This window comes from Oxyura jamaicensis, chromosome 8, assembly GCF_011077185.1.
Source record: "Oxyura jamaicensis isolate SHBP4307 breed ruddy duck chromosome 8, BPBGC_Ojam_1.0, whole genome shotgun sequence".
NCBI classification, from domain to species: Eukaryota; Metazoa; Chordata; class Aves; order Anseriformes; family Anatidae; genus Oxyura; species Oxyura jamaicensis.
In genome coordinates, this window is record NC_048900.1 from 22355641 (window position 1) to 22375473 (window position 19833).

At 36.4% G+C, this 19833-nt stretch overlaps 1 protein-coding gene across 8 annotated transcripts in view; it reads left to right on the top strand.

The window, feature by feature from the left end:
* MAST2 (microtubule associated serine/threonine kinase 2) overlaps nt 1–19833 on the top strand; it is a 189289-nt gene that overhangs the window by 11307 nt on the left and 158149 nt on the right. For 6 of the 8 annotated variants that reach the window (XM_035332500.1, XM_035332501.1, XM_035332502.1 and 3 more), the window contains exons 2-3: nt 8332–8479; nt 12156–12298. In XM_035332500.1, coding sequence (XP_035188391.1) covers nt 8332–8479; nt 12156–12298 — 291 coding nt within the window. Of the gene's footprint in view, nt 1–8331; nt 8480–12155; nt 12299–19833 lie in introns of those variants that run through there. The other 2 variants (XM_035332507.1, XM_035332510.1) reach the window with 2 other exon arrangements.

A 19833-nucleotide genomic window follows, 5' to 3' on the forward strand; every position in this document is an offset into this window, starting at 1 on the left:
CATACCATGTGTGTATATATGCTGTTGATTTTCAGGGAAAAATTATTCTCAGGAAAACTGCATAGTGCTTATTATTTTGCTGTGCATTGGCGTGCTCCTCATCTGTGGAAGGAAGTGAGAAGATTCCAGATGGTTTGCAGAGACAAAAAATACTGTTGCCAAGGGATCGGCACTCTCATTTTTACAGACAAAAGCGAGTATTTATTTTTTTTTCCTGTTGCAAATAGTGACTCTCATTAGTGGTCATTAATAATTTAATTACATTAAATTAGTGGTATCTAATGGTTCCACTGCTACTACTATTTGGGTGATAGCTGCAGTATAAAATATTAAAGCATCCTGGGCAAAAAATGTAGTTTGGTTAAAGAGATTCCAGTAGTGCTTTTTTGTTTCTATGCTTTTTTCCTGTGCAGTTTGCACTATTTAAATGAGCTTATAAATTAAGATCACATCTTAAAATTGTTGCACACCTCTCTGTAGTTATTGGATATCTAATTAGAAAAGTCCCTTTGTCATCTGACTGTTCCCTGCCAAAACTTGTTTCATGAGTTCATGAGTGACCTTTTTTTTTTTTTTTTTTTCTTTGTAGGCAGCTTCCTTTCAAACAAGTCTTGGAACAGCGGTTGGTTATGGATTTTTCTCTTCTAGCCCCCTTGGCCTTGGGATATTTTTTAAGGGCTATATCTCAAATAGGACCTACAGAGAGTTCTGTTTGAGACTGTACTTCACACAGCTTCTAACATTTTGTTTCGTTGGAAAGTGTATTTTTCAAAACAAGATTGGAACTCTGCACTTGTAAATAAGCCATTTTTATATAGCATGCACGTTTTGTGCACTGTTGTTCATTTGTCAAACTTAATTTCAGCTAGTATTTTATTTTTTAATATATTTTATTTGTACCTTAGCCTTAGAAAATTCTAGATGATTTTGTTTTGAGAATTGGTTGTATTTAATAAAGGTTACTTACAAGTCAGTAGTGTTGGGACACATCACATGCATGGCACATCCTCTGAATTTAGTGGAAGAAAGCCTTCATAAAGAAGACAAAATTGATGTATTATAACACCACATTTTAGTACAAATCACTTTTTTTGTCATATCTCTTTTAATCTTTAGAGCAGATGGGATTATAATGCAGAGATGATGGACCACGGAGTTCTTCATGTGTTTATCAGGCCAGGAGTTAATTTCCCTTCTCTGTACAACTGGAACCTTTTATGTTTGAAACATTCATATTTGAATACTAATGGTAAAGGGATGGTTGAGGTGAGGAGGAAGCCTTTAATGTTCACTGTCTTTGTTCAGACTGGTTTTGTTTTCAGTATAGCTAGTGAGCATGCAGTGGGGTTTTGAGCCTTTATATAAAGCACTCTTGATAGTGATTTCTTTAAGTTCTGAGAAGGTTGACACAGCCTTTAATTAGAGGGTCTGTTGCTCTTTCTTTCCTGGGTGGAATTCTTCTCCGCTTTAGGCATTTACAAGCTGAACTCAAGAATCACACTATGCTTTTTCCTCTTATTAGGGAGATCCTAAATCAAATGTGTAGGATCAAATACTTTGAGTAAACCATTGTGGTGCTATTTATATTTTCATACAAGGACCAAACATTCAAGCTGAAACAGTTTAATCCCAATTTACCCTGTCTTCTAGGCTGTGGTTGGTTCTGTTAGGAGTAAAATGATTCTGCATCTTGATGAGCCTCAAAAAGAGTGTAATATCGTACATAGTTGTAAATATTTACTTTTGCTTTTTAACAAGCTTTTTAATGCATTCCTGCAGCTGGGAACACTTGGCTACAAAGTTAACAACTTGAACTTCCCTGGTGAAACAACACTGAAGCTTCTAATTCATTAGTTCTAATCAAACATGCCTTGGAGTTGTTTCCTGAAGAGTTAACAAGAAAAAAAATCTTGCCATCAGAGGAACAAGATAAGGAAGGTGTATCTCCTAGTGCCAGTTTCTGATACTTTTTAGAAGCATTTGCTTGTTTTTAACTACTGTATTTTTATTTTATTTTACAGAAGGATTACAGTTTGTTTTGCCTGTTACTTTTCTGTAATCTGCATTATAAATGCAGATGAGTGTATACAGGAACCTATAGATATTTGCAATATGTTAAATCTGTGTTACACTGTATAACTGTATATAACTGTATTGAAAACATCATTGTGGCAATAACGCTTAGCTTTCAAGTCAGTTGGAAACTTCAAACCAACAGTAAATAAAATTTATATATTTACTTTTGGAAATGTTAAGATTTATTGCAAGGCTCTTCAAATTATTAAAGAGGAAAATACTTGTAAAGTTATTTTTTTTTCCCTTAAAATGCAGACATTTTAATATAATATAATATATTCTGTAAAGCTTTTCTATCTTGTTGATGTAATAAATCAATATATTATAGCCTCTAAGAGGCTATGTTGATTTAATTTAATTTTCCTTGGTTCTGCTGTCTCCGACACTTGAGCATGCTGCTGGCAAGTACATGAGTTAAGCAGATGCAGTTAAGAAGCGTCTTAGTTGCAAGTTCATATTCAACCTACACTTTTTGTCACGTTTGGGCTCACCTCAGCTTCTTGATAAACGGTTGGTCCCCTTCCTACCTACTCACTAAGGCTACAAAGTTAAGGTGAATTTCAGGGCTAAATACTAAAGCATAAATATGATACTTACATTGCTTTAAGTGCTACTAAGATATTTGCCTTGTAGTCTGTTTTCTAGGCTCTAATTTTCTTTCCTGGTGTGTTTTAACGTACAGTAGGGTAAATCTAATGGCAGAATCAGATTTATCTTTTGTTAAGGGTATGTATACGTATTACATAGGGAAGAAAGGATAAGAAGAGAAATAAATGCTTAGATATATGCTCACAATCCTGAAACAATAGGCTTTTTTTCTTTTAAAGGACAAACAGTACTGGATTAAAACATAAAGAAGAAATTAAGCAGTAAGAATTGTTTACATTAAAAAAAATCAGAAAGTTTCAAATTACAGTCAATTTGCATTCTCATTGGTTAATTTCCTTACGCCTAGCAGTTCAAGAAATCACTACCTTCACATGCATCCACACTTGCAACATTCACATGCCGTTTGTAGGTTAAGGATCTGTGCTGTGCTACTGTTTTTTTTTTTTTTTTTTTTTTAAAGGCAATTAAATTAGGTTGCTGAAAATCATTGCGGTGCTGTATATGCTTTTTCTTGCTTGAATGGTTTTAGAAGCAGTGCAAAGGAAGGGAAAAGATGATGGAGCAAGTTCTTTGTAGTTATATTCTGAAATTACCAAATCAGAACGTTAGCACAGCATGGTAGTGTAATCTTACCCATCAGAAAGACCATTTGCTTTCTTGTCTTTTGTCTATAGCTCCTGCCACAATCTGTCTGATTCTCCTTGCTGAGTGCAATAACCCCAGTGCCCCAATTGTTTTAACTGGTTTTCTGTGCAAGTGTGCTAAGTGACTGAGCTGAAAAAGGCAGAGCTCCTCACTGCTGAAGAACACCAATTTCTGTTCTTCTTCATATTCTACTGTTTTGTGTTAATTTTTGTATACCTTGGAAGGGACTGGTAGGAATAATCTCAGCCTAGCAGATCAAGGTCTGCTTGTGTGATGCTCTTATCTCAAGTTCTAAGTTTTGAAGAGTTCTGCAGGCTGTGTAAGTGTGATATTTTGATTCTGGCAAAAGCCCCAATGGCAGAGTAAATTAATGCTTTTTTTTTTTTTTTTTTTTTTTTTTTTTTTTTTTAAATCACCTTTGAAAAGAATTTGAAGGAGAGATGCCTGTAGTCTTTTCCACACTATGTGAGCAGTGTTTCTCCTAGGAGCTTGCTAACGCTTTTATTTTTAAAGCTACAAGATTTTTTTTTCTTTTCAAAAGTAGAAGTTGTACCCTTAGAATTCTGGCAGCCTGTGCTATATAATGAGTTCTTCAGCCACTGACTTTGGTGGTTTGGCTTGTAATTTGAAAGCTTGTAAGCAAAATTATGCTCCGTCACTGCAAAGAGTTTTCCTTACTCATGGATTTGAAACGTTGTGTAAAATCTTTGTCCTTCATGTGTATTGCATCTTGCACTGGGACAAGGACAAGGAAAAATCTCTTCCTGTGGTGTTCTGGTTTTCCCTTGGTTGTATTAAGACTGTTCATATAACACTAGTATTTCTCTCTATTTCATCTATGAACTGCAATACCAAGGCTGGATTTTGATGGATAAGTGAGACATTCTGGTCTTATGAAAGACAACTCTATTGTTGTGAAGTTAATACTTCCCCTCTTCATTGTTTTGCTGACCCAATATATGCATAACTCTTAAAAAATGAAGTTTTAAACTGGCCATGTTGTAGTTCTGCATTTTTAAAATATTAATATGCTGTCTGAGAGCAGGGCTCTGGATTTTTTTATTATTATTTGAAAAGTGAGTTTGACAGCTATATAAACCTGCCGAGTGCAATTGGGATCCCTTTCTTCAAACCATTCACCAGTTCTGTAGTCTTCTGAATATTGCCCAAGTGCTTAATGTGCTTAACAAAGAAGGGCTTACGAAGAATTTTCTGTAGGTAGTATGTGCAAAGCCTTTCTGCTGTAGAAGACAGCCTAGGTTCATTACTGAGTGTGGGAAGCTGCTTCCTTTCCACTGTTCCTTTCCTGTCTTTGTAGTATGAGCATCTGGTGGGGAGGAGTTGCTTAAGCTGGGGGGGCTGCTGGAGAAATGTGTGTGGAATGGCATCCTGGGGGGTTGCAGGTGCCACTGGTGTCACCTCGGGCTGTAAGGTGTGCCTAGGTAGGATGTCGTGCCTGAACGGGTATTGTAGTAGAAGTAGGTGCTCCGTGTGCTCCTTCAGTGGGGCGCTTTTGATTTGGATATTATCAAATGTTAAACGTTTGTGTACTGCAACTCAAAAAGGAATGATAAGAACTTGTAATTATTATTACCAATAAGAAGAGACTCTGTGTAGAGGGGGAAGGGGAAGGGTAGGGAAGTAAGCACTTCCTTGGTGCTGTAGGGGTATGCACGTGTCTATATATTGGGTGAAAAAAAGATGTAAAATACATAAATTACTTTTAAAAGGACTTCTCTTACAGTTCTTTAATTTCTGTTTTTTACAGCCTTTCCTTACTTTGGTGCTGTGAATGAATGAATGTTCTTTTTTAGTTGAAGTTCACTGAGAAAGATGGGGGTGTTGTGTGGGAGCGTGCACCCCCGGCAAACCGTGAACAAACAGAATCTCTGGTCAGGGTACACTTCTTCATGTTCATCTGAAAATTTCAATTTGCCCTGCTAATGCAATAATCCTAGGATTGTTTTTGTACAGTATTGTTCTGCTGAAATCTTTTGCAGACGAAGTAATACCTGCTTTTCTTCCTGAAACAAACAAAGTCCTCTATTCTTGCAGGTGCTGATTTCTTGTTCCTTTTGTTGATTTGAATGTTAAATTAATAGTTGACTTGGAGTTAAATTAACAAATGTCCAATAAATCAAGTAACGTTGTAAGGTATACCTTTCAAACTAAGGATGTCACACTAAGCCATCATCAAGATGTGTGAGATGTTTATAAAAGTGAAGTAAAAGCAAAAGCTGAGGAAATTCCATATAGCTGTATATCCCTGGTGCTCTTTCCCACGTTTTTTTTCCCCAAATCCTCTTTTCTGCTGTTTATACTGGGTGGGAGGAACGGGGTGCAGAGGAGGTGTCCTGGAGCCCCAGCTTAGGAGAGGGGTGTATTCTGTATTCTGGGTGTGGGGAGTATTTGGGCAGTGATGGGCAGGGTCCCTTGCTCCTGTTGCTGGCTGCCACGTGTCTTCTGGCTGCATTCTTCCTCCAACCATCCCAATGCAGCTGGACTTGGCAGGAGAGCAACAACAGTTGCTGCATCAGCCTTACAAGCAGGACTGTGCTTCCCCTTCCTGTGGTGGTGAAGGCAGGATAGTGGCCTGTGCAGGGTGAGGGTGCTTAAAAAGTTGTCACTTCTAAGGATTTATTTAACAGTGCACAGCACATGGACTGAGGAGACCAGGAGCATCTTGTTTGTAGGGCCATCACCAGGGATGTGACTAGGTTCAGTAAAATAGCTAGATATTGTAGAATGCTGGGAATATTTGGTGGAACTGAAGCCTAACTTTGACTGTGAGGGGGTAGGCTGGGTGAGATTTTAACTAACCTGCTTGTAAGTTAGAATGCCCTTGTTTTTTGTGGGTGTGGGTATACATTAGTTTCTGATTGTCATAATTGGGAAAAACCTGACAGTTTTTAGAAGTTACAGGCATTTAGGACAGGTCATATTAAAAGAGTTGTGTATTTATCTATTTACAGACATGTATGTGCGTGCAACCACTTTCTGCCATCCCAAATAGAAACAGCAAAGACTTTTCTCTTTTCCCTCGGGCCTCTGCAGCTTTCAGAGATGTGCTAGCGGACTGCTAATGTTGCAATTTAAAATTACTTAGCTTACTCTTAAGTACAACCAGAAAGTGTGATAGTATGAACGTAGATGTCTTTTCAGCTCTCAAAATGACAGAAAAAATAGAAGTATAGGCTGCTGCACACGAAGGTGTTCAGTACCTTTGTGGAAAAGTTCAGAGGCAGATGAAAATGTGAGTATCTCTGCTTCAAGACGTGAAGAACCTGAAGGTATGATTAAAGCAGTTTTCAGGTCACTCAGCTTACCCCAGGTCAACTGTTTTTGTTTCTCTCCCCTGTCTTGCACCAACACAACTGCTTGCAGCTGTGTGATGAACTGGATGAGTGAGCTGGTCTACTTTTAAGTTACCCAGGTCTCGTTCTTGATTTGGTTTAGTTGGTGTGGCAGGTGTGAATGGCTAACTGTAAGTGGAGGAACAAATTGTTTTAGAGCAGTACTTCTCAACCTATGAAATGTTCACCCTGAAGCAAATGTAGAGCAAAGCATTCCTGCTCCTCAAACAAATAGCAAGTTACTTACTGTTATGAGGTGCCAAAAAGAGATGGGGTTTAAGAAGGGTCAAGAATGAGTGAGTCAGAGCTAAGTGAGGATACAATTTCAAGTATGCATTCAGTTTTCTTTTTCATGTAAAACCACTTTACTCATGCCTTTTTTTCCCTTTTTCCACAAAAATTCTTGAAGCTTTTAGTGTGCAGTCTTGGTCTGGATTTGACAGTTTGAGGCATAACTCTGTAGACTGAATAGGTTTGAATTAATGACCTCAGAAATTGATTTTGATTGCAATCTGCAAATCTTAATTAAAAGCCACTAATGATAGATGAATTTTTTGATTTAAACATGACTTAAAAGACGTGATTTAAAACTGCTAAGCTATGTGGTGATGTATCATGCAGGGAAATTGTTCTTTGCAGCTTATTTTCTTCCTCAGATTAGATTTTATAAGGATAAGCATGACCTGAAGTAGCTAATGAGAGGCATTTGAAATAAAATGGAGTGATCCATTAAGACATATAGAACGTGTTGCACAGCTGCAGAGAAGGGAAGACTTGACCAAGTGCATCTATAGAGGCTGGAATGGAAAGTGTCACATTTTCTTCAAAGCCACATATGATAGCTATGCTTGTACTTTTTCTTCAGGCACATAATGTGAGTTATTTTGACATCTCCAGAACAATTAAATGCAAGACAGAAAGGCTGTGGTTGTGTTCACCGCTGTTCTTCTACCTATTTCCATTTTGATTGAAAGTTTATTGTATGCTGTGAAAGGAATTTACATGTGTGGGAGTGTTTCTGACAAATACATGTCTAATTCTGTTTGTAGTAATAACAAAGACATTCCACAAAGAATGATCTCTTCCTAATGAATTATTATATAGTGATACGTATGTTCTTGTAGTAGAGCTGCTGAACTGTAATTTATATTAGGAGATTTGGGTTGCAATTAGACAAGTGAACAGTTTATTTGTATGAATATTACTCATAGACTGGAAGGAACAAATATTCAATATTCAAATATTCAATATTCAAGAAATCCAGAGATAATCCTCTTTGCTTTAGTAGGAAATAGATTAAATCAAAGCTGAGCATGATTTTTCATCGGCCTCTACCTACATACTGTAACTGCTAATAATTTCTGTAGCCTAATTGCCTTTTTCTGACTCATATTAATGGTAATCCTTATAGCAATAATGTTCAAGAAGAATATTTGACTGATGTCTTGAGATGTGCTTTCAGCACAGATAAGTGGCACAAAAGAGGGGGATTTATATTTTTAAGTAGTCTGCTTAATAATAATAATAAAAAAAAACAACAACAAAAAAAACAAATAATCAGGTCACATTTATACTTCAAGATAGTGTATTTCAGAAATTGATACAATAGGTTTCACAAACAAATTTCTACTTGTTCTTCTTTGTACAGGAAACAGTAACAGAGTCCACTCCCTTGCGTTGCAGAAAGCTCAGCAATCCTGACATCTTCTCATCTGCTGGGAAAACTAAGCTCCATCGTCAGCTAAGTCAAGATGACTGCAAGCTACGCAGAGGTAGTTTGGCAAGTTCTTTGTCAGGTATGCCATTTTGTAAAGACCACATGACAATTAATTACTATTAAAATACTCCGTATTACTTGTTGGCATAACAGTTGGGATAAAATATACTGATAGGACATTTCTTTAAAACTAGAGGCGACCTCTTGTTGGGAAGGCATACAAGTTTTTATATAAGATTCAGACAGAGGTATTAAAAAAAAGAGTGAAAAAGAGAGCTGGATTTGGCATGAAATTCTGCATGTTGGCCAGAGTGAAAAGTTAAAAGCTAAGATTTGATGTGCAGAGTTAAAAGAAGGGAGTGGTGGGACTTCAGGCAATACAGTGATATATTCTTACCTCTTCTAAGTCATCACTGACTGTAAGCTTGCCTACTTTGCCATATTGATTCTTATGGGGAACCCAACTTTTATATCATTTCATATATTTTTGGATTAATAACCCCTGTTTGTGATTCAAAATGAAAATGCTGCTTTGAAAAAACATACATTTTTTCAGTTTATATAAAGTTTTTTCTTCTGAACAGTCTTCAGCTCTATCAGAAAATTTAGTTCACGACTACTGTAGAACCATGGAGTGAACATAATCTACTGACGAGTCAAATATGTTGGACTAAGTTCAGTAGCTCACTTTTTCAGACACTTCATATGTGGACGAGGGGATGCTTGCACAATTATTTAGAGCTTGTATCAAGCTCTGTGATACCAGTATTAGACCATATAGAGCTAGCTGCATGATCAGTCTAGAATGAAATAACTGATCTGCCTGAATACCACTGTTCTTCTGTAGGGTTAACTTTCAGCCCATTTCCTCCCTAATTAGGCTGACTGTTTGACTATTTGCATGTTAGAGCAAGAACAAGAAGGGCTTGAAATTCTCAGGTGGGAGGGGAAGAGAGCGGAACCACTCATTTTGGCAGTAGCATGGGCTTGACTTACATGATTGTGAAAATACAAAAAGCTTTGTTCCCTCTGTCCTTTATCTGGAGAAAGATAAATATACTAATGTTTCAGGTGCTGGGTGTAATGGAATTAAATAAGCAGTAAAGAACGCACATTTAATTTTGGGTTGGCCTTGTCTTAATGTTTTATTTGTAATAAATGGGTTGTTTTTGAAAAATGGAAACTCACTCATGTTTTGTATGCAAGTAAGGATGTTCTTTAAGGTAGGTTAATCACTAGAGGAGAATAAAAGAAGAAGTAAGCAAGAGGAAGCAGGAAAATGAGAAGTTCTATACTTTTTAAAAAATATATTTTTTTTCTGTTTGCATATAAAATTCTTGTAAATTTTGTGTCTGAAATGATAATGTCCTCCATAATTTGTTGCTTAGTGGATTTTCAATCTGCTCTAACCTGATAGAGGAAGGGGAAAAGAGCCCCAACCAGATCATTTTAACTCAATTGGATAAAGGAAATGTAGATGTTTAAATAGATATTTTAAATGCGGGTATTGGGAACATATGTAGGATTTGAGGCATGGTAGGAAAAGGCTTTAACTTCAGGCTCCATCCTGAAAATAATTCCACCTTATTTTAGTGACAGCAGCAAATCAGTTTGAGTAATACATGCTTATAGATGAAATAGATGGTTGTGCATGCAAACTGGATGGCTGAGATTTGACTATTGATGGAAAACTGTCTTCCTGGATTCAGATTACACAGTAGGTGCCTTCTTGATTCCCTGAAAGAAGTTCTATTTTGTTTAAATGTGAGCTGTTTTTGTGGAACTAAAAGGAGATATTGATAACTATATCATATGTTATTCTTACTTTCAAGTACTGGCATTTTGAATGGGTAGATAATTACATGTTCTGAATTGCTATTATAGGATACTTTGCTAGCGCTTTACTGAGATAAATACAGCATTGTACATTTCTGTAGTTCTAGACTTCTGCAGAGAAGCAGAGTCATTGTATTTACGCATAATTTGAAAATGAGCAAACCACAAAAATCATGTCCATAGCTGTAAGCAGCTTGAATGGGACTGAGAAAAAGGTACTAATATGCTGGATCTTTATTTGCTTGCCAAAGTTGAGCCTTCTCATCTCTCATACTTTGCCTCATTCTGTTAATCTACAGTTAGTACGTTACTTTTAACTTTTACTGAAAATTAACATAACCGAGGTACAAAAACAAAACAAACAAACCAGAAACACACCACCATCACCCACATGGAATCATGGATAATCGCATTGACAGTTTTCCAAATATTCTAGCTGCTTTTATGTAACAAATGTAGTATTTCACATTTAATTCTAAGGTCAAGTTGAAGAATTTGCAAAAGAATAGCCTGCTGAGAAAAAGGGTTCTTTTGAGTATATGTGATGAAAGATGCAGACTTCTTCCTGCTACTGATTGCAACAAATGTCTTAGTCTCCTGTGATTCCTGTTGTAGAATATGAGCATGTAGTAATCTGTTGAATGCAACCGTGTTCACTGTGCTTGGAAGGGGAAGGAGGGGAGGGCATGCACCGTTTCAGAACTAGTATTTCCCTTTTCCATATATAAATAAGTGCTTTGCACTGTTTTAATGTGGGATGTAATGTCTAGGATAATATATTATTAACAGTCCATATTTCATTTTTGAGCTTTGGACATTGAAATAATTTAATGTGACAATCTTAATTTTTAAAGAAAAGAGGTATTATTTGCTCCCACTTTGCAGATGATGAAATTGAATTACAGAGTCTGACTGGAGTTACAGAGGAAGTAATTTGGAAGCTAATAGTGGAATCAGGATTTAAACGCTTTTTCTCTTGTGTTTTAACTGCTAGACTGTCTTCTCTTTTTATTGTGAATGACACTGTACGTAAAAGGACACTGTCAAGCCTGATACAGTCAAAATCTGGCTTACTTTGTTTCTTTCTTGTTCTGGAAATTTACTGTTTGTCATTTTCAAAACAGTTTTATATTGACTAGAAAAATAATGTACTGAGAAGATCCTCTTAAATGATTATTGTATACTTCCTGCAGGAAGTCACAATGGTGTGAGATTGTTGAGATAGGAACTACTCTTCTCGCTGTGTGTGCGGCATGGGAGATCAGCACCTGTACTAATAAGATGCAAAGAAGGCTTGGAAAAAATACAGGATGTTTCACTTTTAGGATACTGTGATGTTGCTGACCAGTGAATTTTCTCTTAAAGAGAAAATATTGATCCCTGACTCAAAGCAAAACAATGGTTAAACATACACTATTTTCTGACCAGAGCTGAATGAAATCTGCTGCTGAATGTTGCAGTAGCATGGGAAAACAGGGATGTCATATTGGCTAAGTTATTGAGAAGAGGTAATATTGTAAAATTATGAGTGTTTTTTCATGAGAATTTTTAAAGTTATACTTCAAGGATTTTGTAACATGAACATTTCCTCTCAGTAGGGCAATAAATTGTTTAATTGGCAGCAAATGCTATTTTCTTTTTAAGCAGTGCAAATTATAGAAAGGTATGAAGCGATGAAAGTCCATTTCTACGAGATTTTGGATCTGTCCATTACCTAATAATGAAAGTAAATAATTTAAAAATATTTAATTATAAAAGGTAATGAATTCACAGGTAGTATATACTTTTACAAGTTCCAAGCAATCAAAATTTTAAATTACCTTTTTTCTACTTATGCAATATTTGTTATCAGCATGGTATTATGAACTTGCAAAGTTGTTTAAAAACAAGTTGATAATATTTTGGTTTTGTTTTTAAAGGAAAACAGCTACTTCCCTTATCAAATAGTGTCCACAGTGGAGTGGGACAGACAATATGGCAGCCACCTGGAGATACCTCAAACCTGGTCCGCATGAGAAATCAGTCTCTAGGACAATCTGCTCCTTCACTTACTGCTGGCTTGGTGAGTAAGTCTGGCAATGATCTTGATGATTTCATGCTATAAATCAAGAGCGGTGTGGTCCCGTGCTATGGTTTTTACCTTGCTTTCTTTCCTCCCTCTCGCCAAAAGCCACATTTTGTTCATGTGCCCATTTTTTGGGGTTGGAGGTGAATCAAGAGGAGAACGTATTCATCCCTTTTTTGACAAAAAAATGGAAAGAAAAAATTGTGCATACAAAGAATTATTTATTTTTTGGGGAAGCTCTTTTTATGCTACTTAAGCTGCCTAATTCCCGAAAGAAAAAAATATCACTGGAAGTCTAGAGAGATGTGAGCATGGGAACCTGACCATTTGAAACAAGTTTAATTGGGAAGCAGCTTTCTGAGTAGCTACCTTGGCCTATTTCCCCAGAGAGCAGCTAGGGGGATGAAGCTGAAAGGAATAACTGTCCATGGAATTGAAAAGCTGGAACTGACATCTGCTGTTCTGCATGGTTTCTGTCAAACGGTTTTAGTAAAAATGAAAGTATTTTTGAAGAATGTTGCATCTGTTGAATTAGCATTCTCTAAGAAGAGAATGTTATATTTGGGAAGGAAATTCAATTGGCTATAGATGGAATTGCAAACCAAAAGGAACATAACTTCTGTTTTTAGATGTTCCTTATTCCCTCTAACTATTTTAAATTGTTAAAGTGCAAGGAGAAGAGAAGTTTAAGAGTAGGTAAAGACAGCTATCAGCTATTTGTGAGCATTCATACGTGCAACATAAATTGTTCATAAATGGTAAACTAAAAGCAAAGCTAGAAGCTTATTTTTTTGCGCTATTTCCGTAGTATTGTCCCTGTACAAGTGTTACTGAAATGAGGAAATTTTGGTGTGTCAACTGCATCATCTTATAGGGCTGTAAGGAACTAGGTAAATGTTTCTTATATTGTAAGAAGCAATGACCCCTTCAAATGCTTCTAGTTTATAGAAGCAATGACCCCTGAAGTTAGATGGTGTACCTTGTATGTAGCCCTTAGATTGCTACCTGTTAGACTTTTGTTTGGGAATCCTTGGCAGTTTGGTACCACCAGGATTTGAAAAGAAATTAAAATCTTTGATGTTAAAAAATCCACGTGTTTGTGTTTTGATTTCACAATGAAGTGTTAACATCATTTCACAATGAAGTCTTAACATTTTTAGATGTGCTACTACCTTGATTTGATTTAATCGTATTGTCTTAGTTTGGTGCTTGTCAGTAGATACTCTTCTATTGGTTTTGGTCTTAAATATTTATTCTTAGCAGTGGTTGTAATTTCTCTATATGAATAGAAGTAAAAATTGGCACATGAATGTGGCATCCAAGTACTTATCTGGTGGGGACTTAAGGAAAAAAAAAAAAGAAGAAAAAGGGAAAAAACAAAACATTGAAATACAGATTTATTGCCTGGTGGTAGGCAGGCAAAACCTTGAAGTTTTATAGCTTAATGAAAATGGCTGTGCTTTAAACCAAAGCACTAGTTCTCAGATATTTAATTTGGAATCCTGCTTTGTTGTTTAACAACTCTGCACAATTCAGTGGGCTGCAGACGTGTTTGCATGGTAGTGCTGCATATTAATGTGATGTATTTTCAGTTTGTCATGGCAGTGTTTGTGCTGTCTATCAAATGCTCTGATATGAAATGCAATGTCAATAATTTATTTTAAAATAATCATCTTTCTAATTAAAGCAGACAAATTCAGCTATAAATCCAGTATTTGTCCTTTTGTGTTGTTGCTAGGTACTGAAGTATATGGCCGTTTTCCTACCTCTGTATGGTTTATGGTGGGCTGTATGTTAATGCAGTTGCAGTTAATTAAGCGTAGTTTTTTTTTTTTTTTTTTTAATATGAAATGTGCTTCTAAAGCAATGACTAAAGAGCTGGTCACAGGATGAACACCTAATTAAATGCAGGGAGTCCTGGGATCTCAGAGCTAGTTACGTGTTTGCAGCTCTTCTAATATGCTTGTGGTATTGAAATATGTTTCACAAATTAGAACAGCAAAGGGTTTCTTGCCAGTATAATTAATCTTCTTAGAAGAATAGCTCTATTAAGAGATGAGTAGGTTCAGTAATGCAGAGTGTCATTTTAACGTGCCAACCTTGATTGTTAGAACATTTAATTCTCCTATTATTTGTTACTAATACAATAGAAGGATAGCTAGGGAGTGTTGTACTGGGAAGGCATAATACTCAGAGCTACGTGCGTTATTTCTGCTTCCACTTCATGGTACTGTAGGTATCAGTGTATTTTCCTTTGCCAAATTGCTTTGTTGGTTGGTATTCAGTAGTGTGGTTTTTTTTTTTTCTGTGCTTAAATTGATTTTTTTCAACTTTGTTTACGAAGTGAAACAATAAATTAATGGTAGCAACTCCTTAGAAATTAGTTTGTAGCTTCTGAAACAAGACTGATAGGCTACTTATTAGCAACAGCTCAACAATTGGAAATGACATTCCAACATGCTAAACTTCGTAAGCATAATTTATTGTTAGAACCTTTCAGCTCTTTACATGTGTGATAATCTGGTTTAATGTGCCTGTGTAGCACTTGCCACTAGATCCTTGACTTGAAAAGGAAGCCATCATAGCCTGAATGCCGAGTGCTCTTGTGATGTTGATCAGATCTGTGTGTCTTCTAAATATGTGAGGACTTCATACCATGACCTTCGGTTCATCACGTCTGTGATTGTAGTAGATGGACTTCTGGTGAGGAGTGTCCTATGATTTTTATTCCATATTTAAGAATTTAATTCCTTAAGGTGCCGAAAAAAGTAATTGGGGGGAATAAAGACACAGGCTTTGTTCTGGGCATCTCTTATATTTTCTGCTCTTAAGACTCAAATGTACTAAAAATGAAGGAAAAAAAATACGGGGTGGTGGATAGAAGAACTGCATATAAGGAACAGAAAGATATTAACGTGGAAAATCTTTCATGACTTAGTTTGGAGATTCATTTATCTGAAGACTCCCTGTCTTAAAGGAATTAGGATTTGGATTGTGCTTTGAAGACAACCAATGAGAATGATGGGGGATAAGGATGCATTCTTTTATGAATAAAAGACATGAAAAGCATCAGGGCTTGTTAATTTTAGAAAGAAAAAAGCTTGAGAAGATTGTAATTGTAAAGGAGGCGGATTGGGAGGGTCTTTCTTGCAAAAAGTTATTCTGACATAACTCAAAGAGTGAATTTGATTGCCAAAAGCAATTTACTTCAGTGCTGCAAAGTGTTAATATTCCAGGGTTGGAGTGTGTATGGGTGGACAAGGGATGATTTTCCCTTAATTTTTATTGTTAAGGATAGGCTGCTCAACTGGAGCACCACACTATTGCCAAATATGTATTTACATTTGTGGAGAAAGAGCAGTGTGTGTGTGCGTGTTCCCTTCGCATATAGCACATCTCAAGCACTGTCTCCAGCTTTTTGTGAAAGAACATCTGATAGTGTGCTACCCATAAATTAGAATCACAGAATATCCCAAGTTGGAAGGGACCTGCAAGGATCATTGAGCCCAACTCCTGGGCTACATCTCTCATGCATTGCTCACTATCTACTGCCTGGAAAAATTAGAGATGTTCCAAGAATAAGAAACCATGCATGTTCCTGTTGCCAACTGTGGTGATGGGAAAACACTTGAAGGAAGCTTGTCATTGGAAAATTTGATACTTTTGTGAAAGGAATTTTGAACCTTTTTTTTTTTCCATTTCCTTCCTCCAAACTTCAGTTTTCTAAACTGCTCCCTGTACTCCTTGAACTGAAAACTGAGCATCATTTTTGAAAATAAGGTTGAGGATTCTAGTTTAGCGGCAGGTCTCTTGTTGACATAAACTTTCTTCCTTGTATTCTGTACCACACAATATATGGTCTGGGTCATTTTTTCATCTTCAGAGATGAAGTCTGGTGACTAAGCTGTTGATGCTGTTAATCCTGATGCCAGACTTCTAAGATTTCCTTCCAGAGTCAGTCTCCTGTTCAGAGAATAATTTCAAATGACTTATGGTTTTACATTCACTTTGCAAGGTAATGGTTAAAATGAGACAATCATATTGTAGAGTGTGTCAGAAAGTTTGCCTTTCTCTGGTCTTGTTCTATAAGAAGTAGTTAAAAAAACACCACACAACAAAACCTCTCAGATTTTGAATAACAATCCGGAAGACAGAAAGTCTCAGATGCAAGGCCTTGAAATTACTAACACACTGAAGAACTTCCTGCATTGAATTACACTGAGCCAGTGACAGCCCTCATTCAGCCTCATCTATGCTGACCGTTCAGTTACCCAAAGCTGTGTGGATTGGGTAATTCTGAGCAGAACGGGGCAAATGGTCATCCTTGGGGCAGGGAAGGGAGCCTGTGCTGGAAACCTGGTAACTGAGACAGTACACTGTGGCATATTAGTTTTGATGTTCAAGTTGAGGTGTGCTTTTTAGGAAAGAATATTCACTGTAGCTAGTCGGCTACAGGTTTGGGTTTGTAGTGACATAATTTAGGTAATTCCCTTTATACTCGTTTTAAGGATAAAACCAATTGCTGACGTCTGTAAAGCCTGGTGAGGAATTTGTGGTGCTGTTCTGCCATCTGCTGGTGGGCACATAGCAAGTGAGAGAAATAATTTAACCCTAAGATCTAAGTAACTCTTAGTAAAAGGTTTTCAGAGATCCTGGTAATTGTTTGTGATTTTGCAGCACAAGAATGCTATTTGTGTGATTGTGTTCTACAGTAACCACTTGATAATTATCTGGCTTCTTTTTTAGCTGGAGTATGAATTAGCTTCATATTTTAATGTACCATGGCTTGCAGCAGTGGTTTTCTGGTAACAGAAAGTTGATGATTAGGATAGTAAAGAAGAAAATAAGTTATTTTTTAATTTTTTTTTTTTTTTTTTTTTTTTTTTTTTTTTGGCGGTAATTATATCAATCGTTGTTTTTTGCATTTTTTTGGGGAGTAAAAAGCTGTGTTGCCTAACTGTGTTTTGGTCTATGACCTGCTAGGTGGTGCTGAAGTACTGGCGGTTTCATCTAAGCATAGCAAATTGCATTTTCAACACAAAATGACACCATTGCTACAGGGCCAACCTAAGAAGAGCGAGATGTTTTCCTGTATACTTCAGCTAGAAGGAGACATTAACACTGTGTTGTTTGCAAATTCGCTACAGAAATTAACAATTGAAAAATCCAGCTGAAATGCAGTGTAGTTAGAAGTTCCATTTTTTAATATTCTGCTTCCAAAACCCTATTAGTTATGAAAGGAAATTCTATATCTGGGTCTCCTACTTAGTTTGCAGTGCTTTAACAGACTCACTGTGTATTGTTTAGGTTTATTCACTAATTTCACAGTGATGAGTCCTTGGAAGGAATGGAGTTTGTGGTGACTTGCAGGTATCTGATTAGCAAATTAAGCATTAGCTTGCAAAGCTGGTCTTCCACTGAACTCTAGCTTTCTGCTTGATATGAATGTCACAGTGATGTGAGCGCACAGAGCTTAGACTTCTACCTCCTTGCAAAGAATTAGATGTAATCTTTGTCTTTTTACTGAAAAATACAGCAGTAGTTGGGGGACAAGTCATTAATGCCGGTTGTGAGTAGAGCTACCCCCTGCTGATTGATTGCCTACTTATTACAGAGCAGACATTTGAGTCTGATGAGAAAACTTCATTTACATTTGTGTGTTCTGAAACACACAGCTGCTCTTTTTCTGAAATGTTTTGTTATAGATAACCTTATTTTTTGTTTGTTTTAGGAGGTAAGGTGTTGACTGTTTAAAAGTTTCTGAACACATTTGAAAATATTTTTAACTGAAAAATAATCAAAAATATTTAAATAATCAAAAATAATTAAAGTTACAGCTCATGAAGACCGTATACTTGTTCTAGCATGTAAAGAACTTTTAATACTTGACTGTACAAGTCTCATATTGTTAGAAAAGTAGAAGATAGAAGAGGACTATGGTTATATGAATGAAATTTCTTACTGTTGAAGTCATGGAAATTGTATTTTAAAATAGAAGTAATAGCCTAAGATGGGAAGTAAATGGATTTTCAGATTAAGATAACGTGATGCCTACTAATAAAAAAATTACAATTGCTTATGCTGTGAAGTCTGTGAGCAAATCTTTGTGAGTTTGGGTAAATTATGGATTTTGGAAGATGTGGCTCTGAGGAGATGAGATAGAAGGTAAGTGTTGCCTGAAGAACTAAAGCACTGTCCAGACTTGTGTTTTCTTGAAGGGACTGGATTTGAGGGAGAGGTGGGGAGTGAATTCTGGGTGGAGGGTTGGACATACTGGCATGGGCTGAGTGATAAGACTTGAAAATGAGGACAAAGATCTGATAATGAGGAGAAGGGGAGAATCAGGCCTTTTGCAGAGGAGTAAATGCCATTATAAGCAAATTGCAGAAGAGCTTCTTTGAACATTCTTGAGTATTCTGAGCAAAATTCTGAGCACTAGGCAGTGCCTAAAGTGCTTGCAGACATTTACCTTTGTCCCAGCTTTAAGGCATCTCTGGTGGGAAAAATAAAATGCATATGCTATAATTGTGCGTATTTTCATGATAAATTCAGGAACATACGCTTCACAGTGGCATTCAAAACTGATACAGTCCTGTTAGGAGTTTCACAATGAAATTTCATTCTAAATAATGTGTACCTGAATAAAGAACAGCAAATAATTGCGACAAATTCTGTGCCAAAGTTATGCTTAATAAATAGTGCATTGTACTTGAACAGAGTCAGCATCTTGCTATGAAGTCTTTTCAGTCTTTTCAGGTCAGCATTTTTTTAGCTCCAGTTAAGTGAATTTCATTTTGGAGTGGACTCATTGGCTCAAAGGAGGTTTTCATCCTGGAAAGAAAATCTGAACACCCTTCTGTGTAACCTGAGGCTTGTCATCATAGGAAATATGAATTCATAAAACTTGCCATGTGATAATTGTTAGGCACTAGACTGTCAGTTTGAATGATTGCAGTTCTCATTATCTTCAGATGCTGTGTGTTACTTTTTGTCTATGAATATGTTGAATTGATTTTTGGCACATGCAGTCAGTTCTGCTCCCGACAGCAGTACTATTGTAGGTGTAAAGTGAGAAACTGCTGTAGTGTGCATGGAAAATTAGCTTTTTTTATTTTTTTTTTTTCATTTTTTTTCTTGGGGAGGTGTGAGCAACTTAAGACAATACAAAGAGTTATTCAGACAGCCTTTGAATATACATTGTCACTGGAATGATGCTTTGTTCCATAAGTGTGTTCTGTGATTCCTTTTGGCCTTTGTATAAGAATATACTGATGTAGACAGTAAAAGCAAACAAACTTGAGAAATCTAAAATATTCAAAAGTTTTCTTACATATATATATATAATATATATATATTTGGTAGGTATTACCATAGGCAGCATGAGTTGCCCACATTTAGTATTTTAATATAGCTGCTTTCTGCATCTGGTAACTATTTCCTAGGATGTGGTAGGTAATAAGAAGGTCAGTTTTCAAGCATGAGATAGTTTGGTTGCCTGAGTTTCAAGCTACTTTATTCCAGAAATACAAACT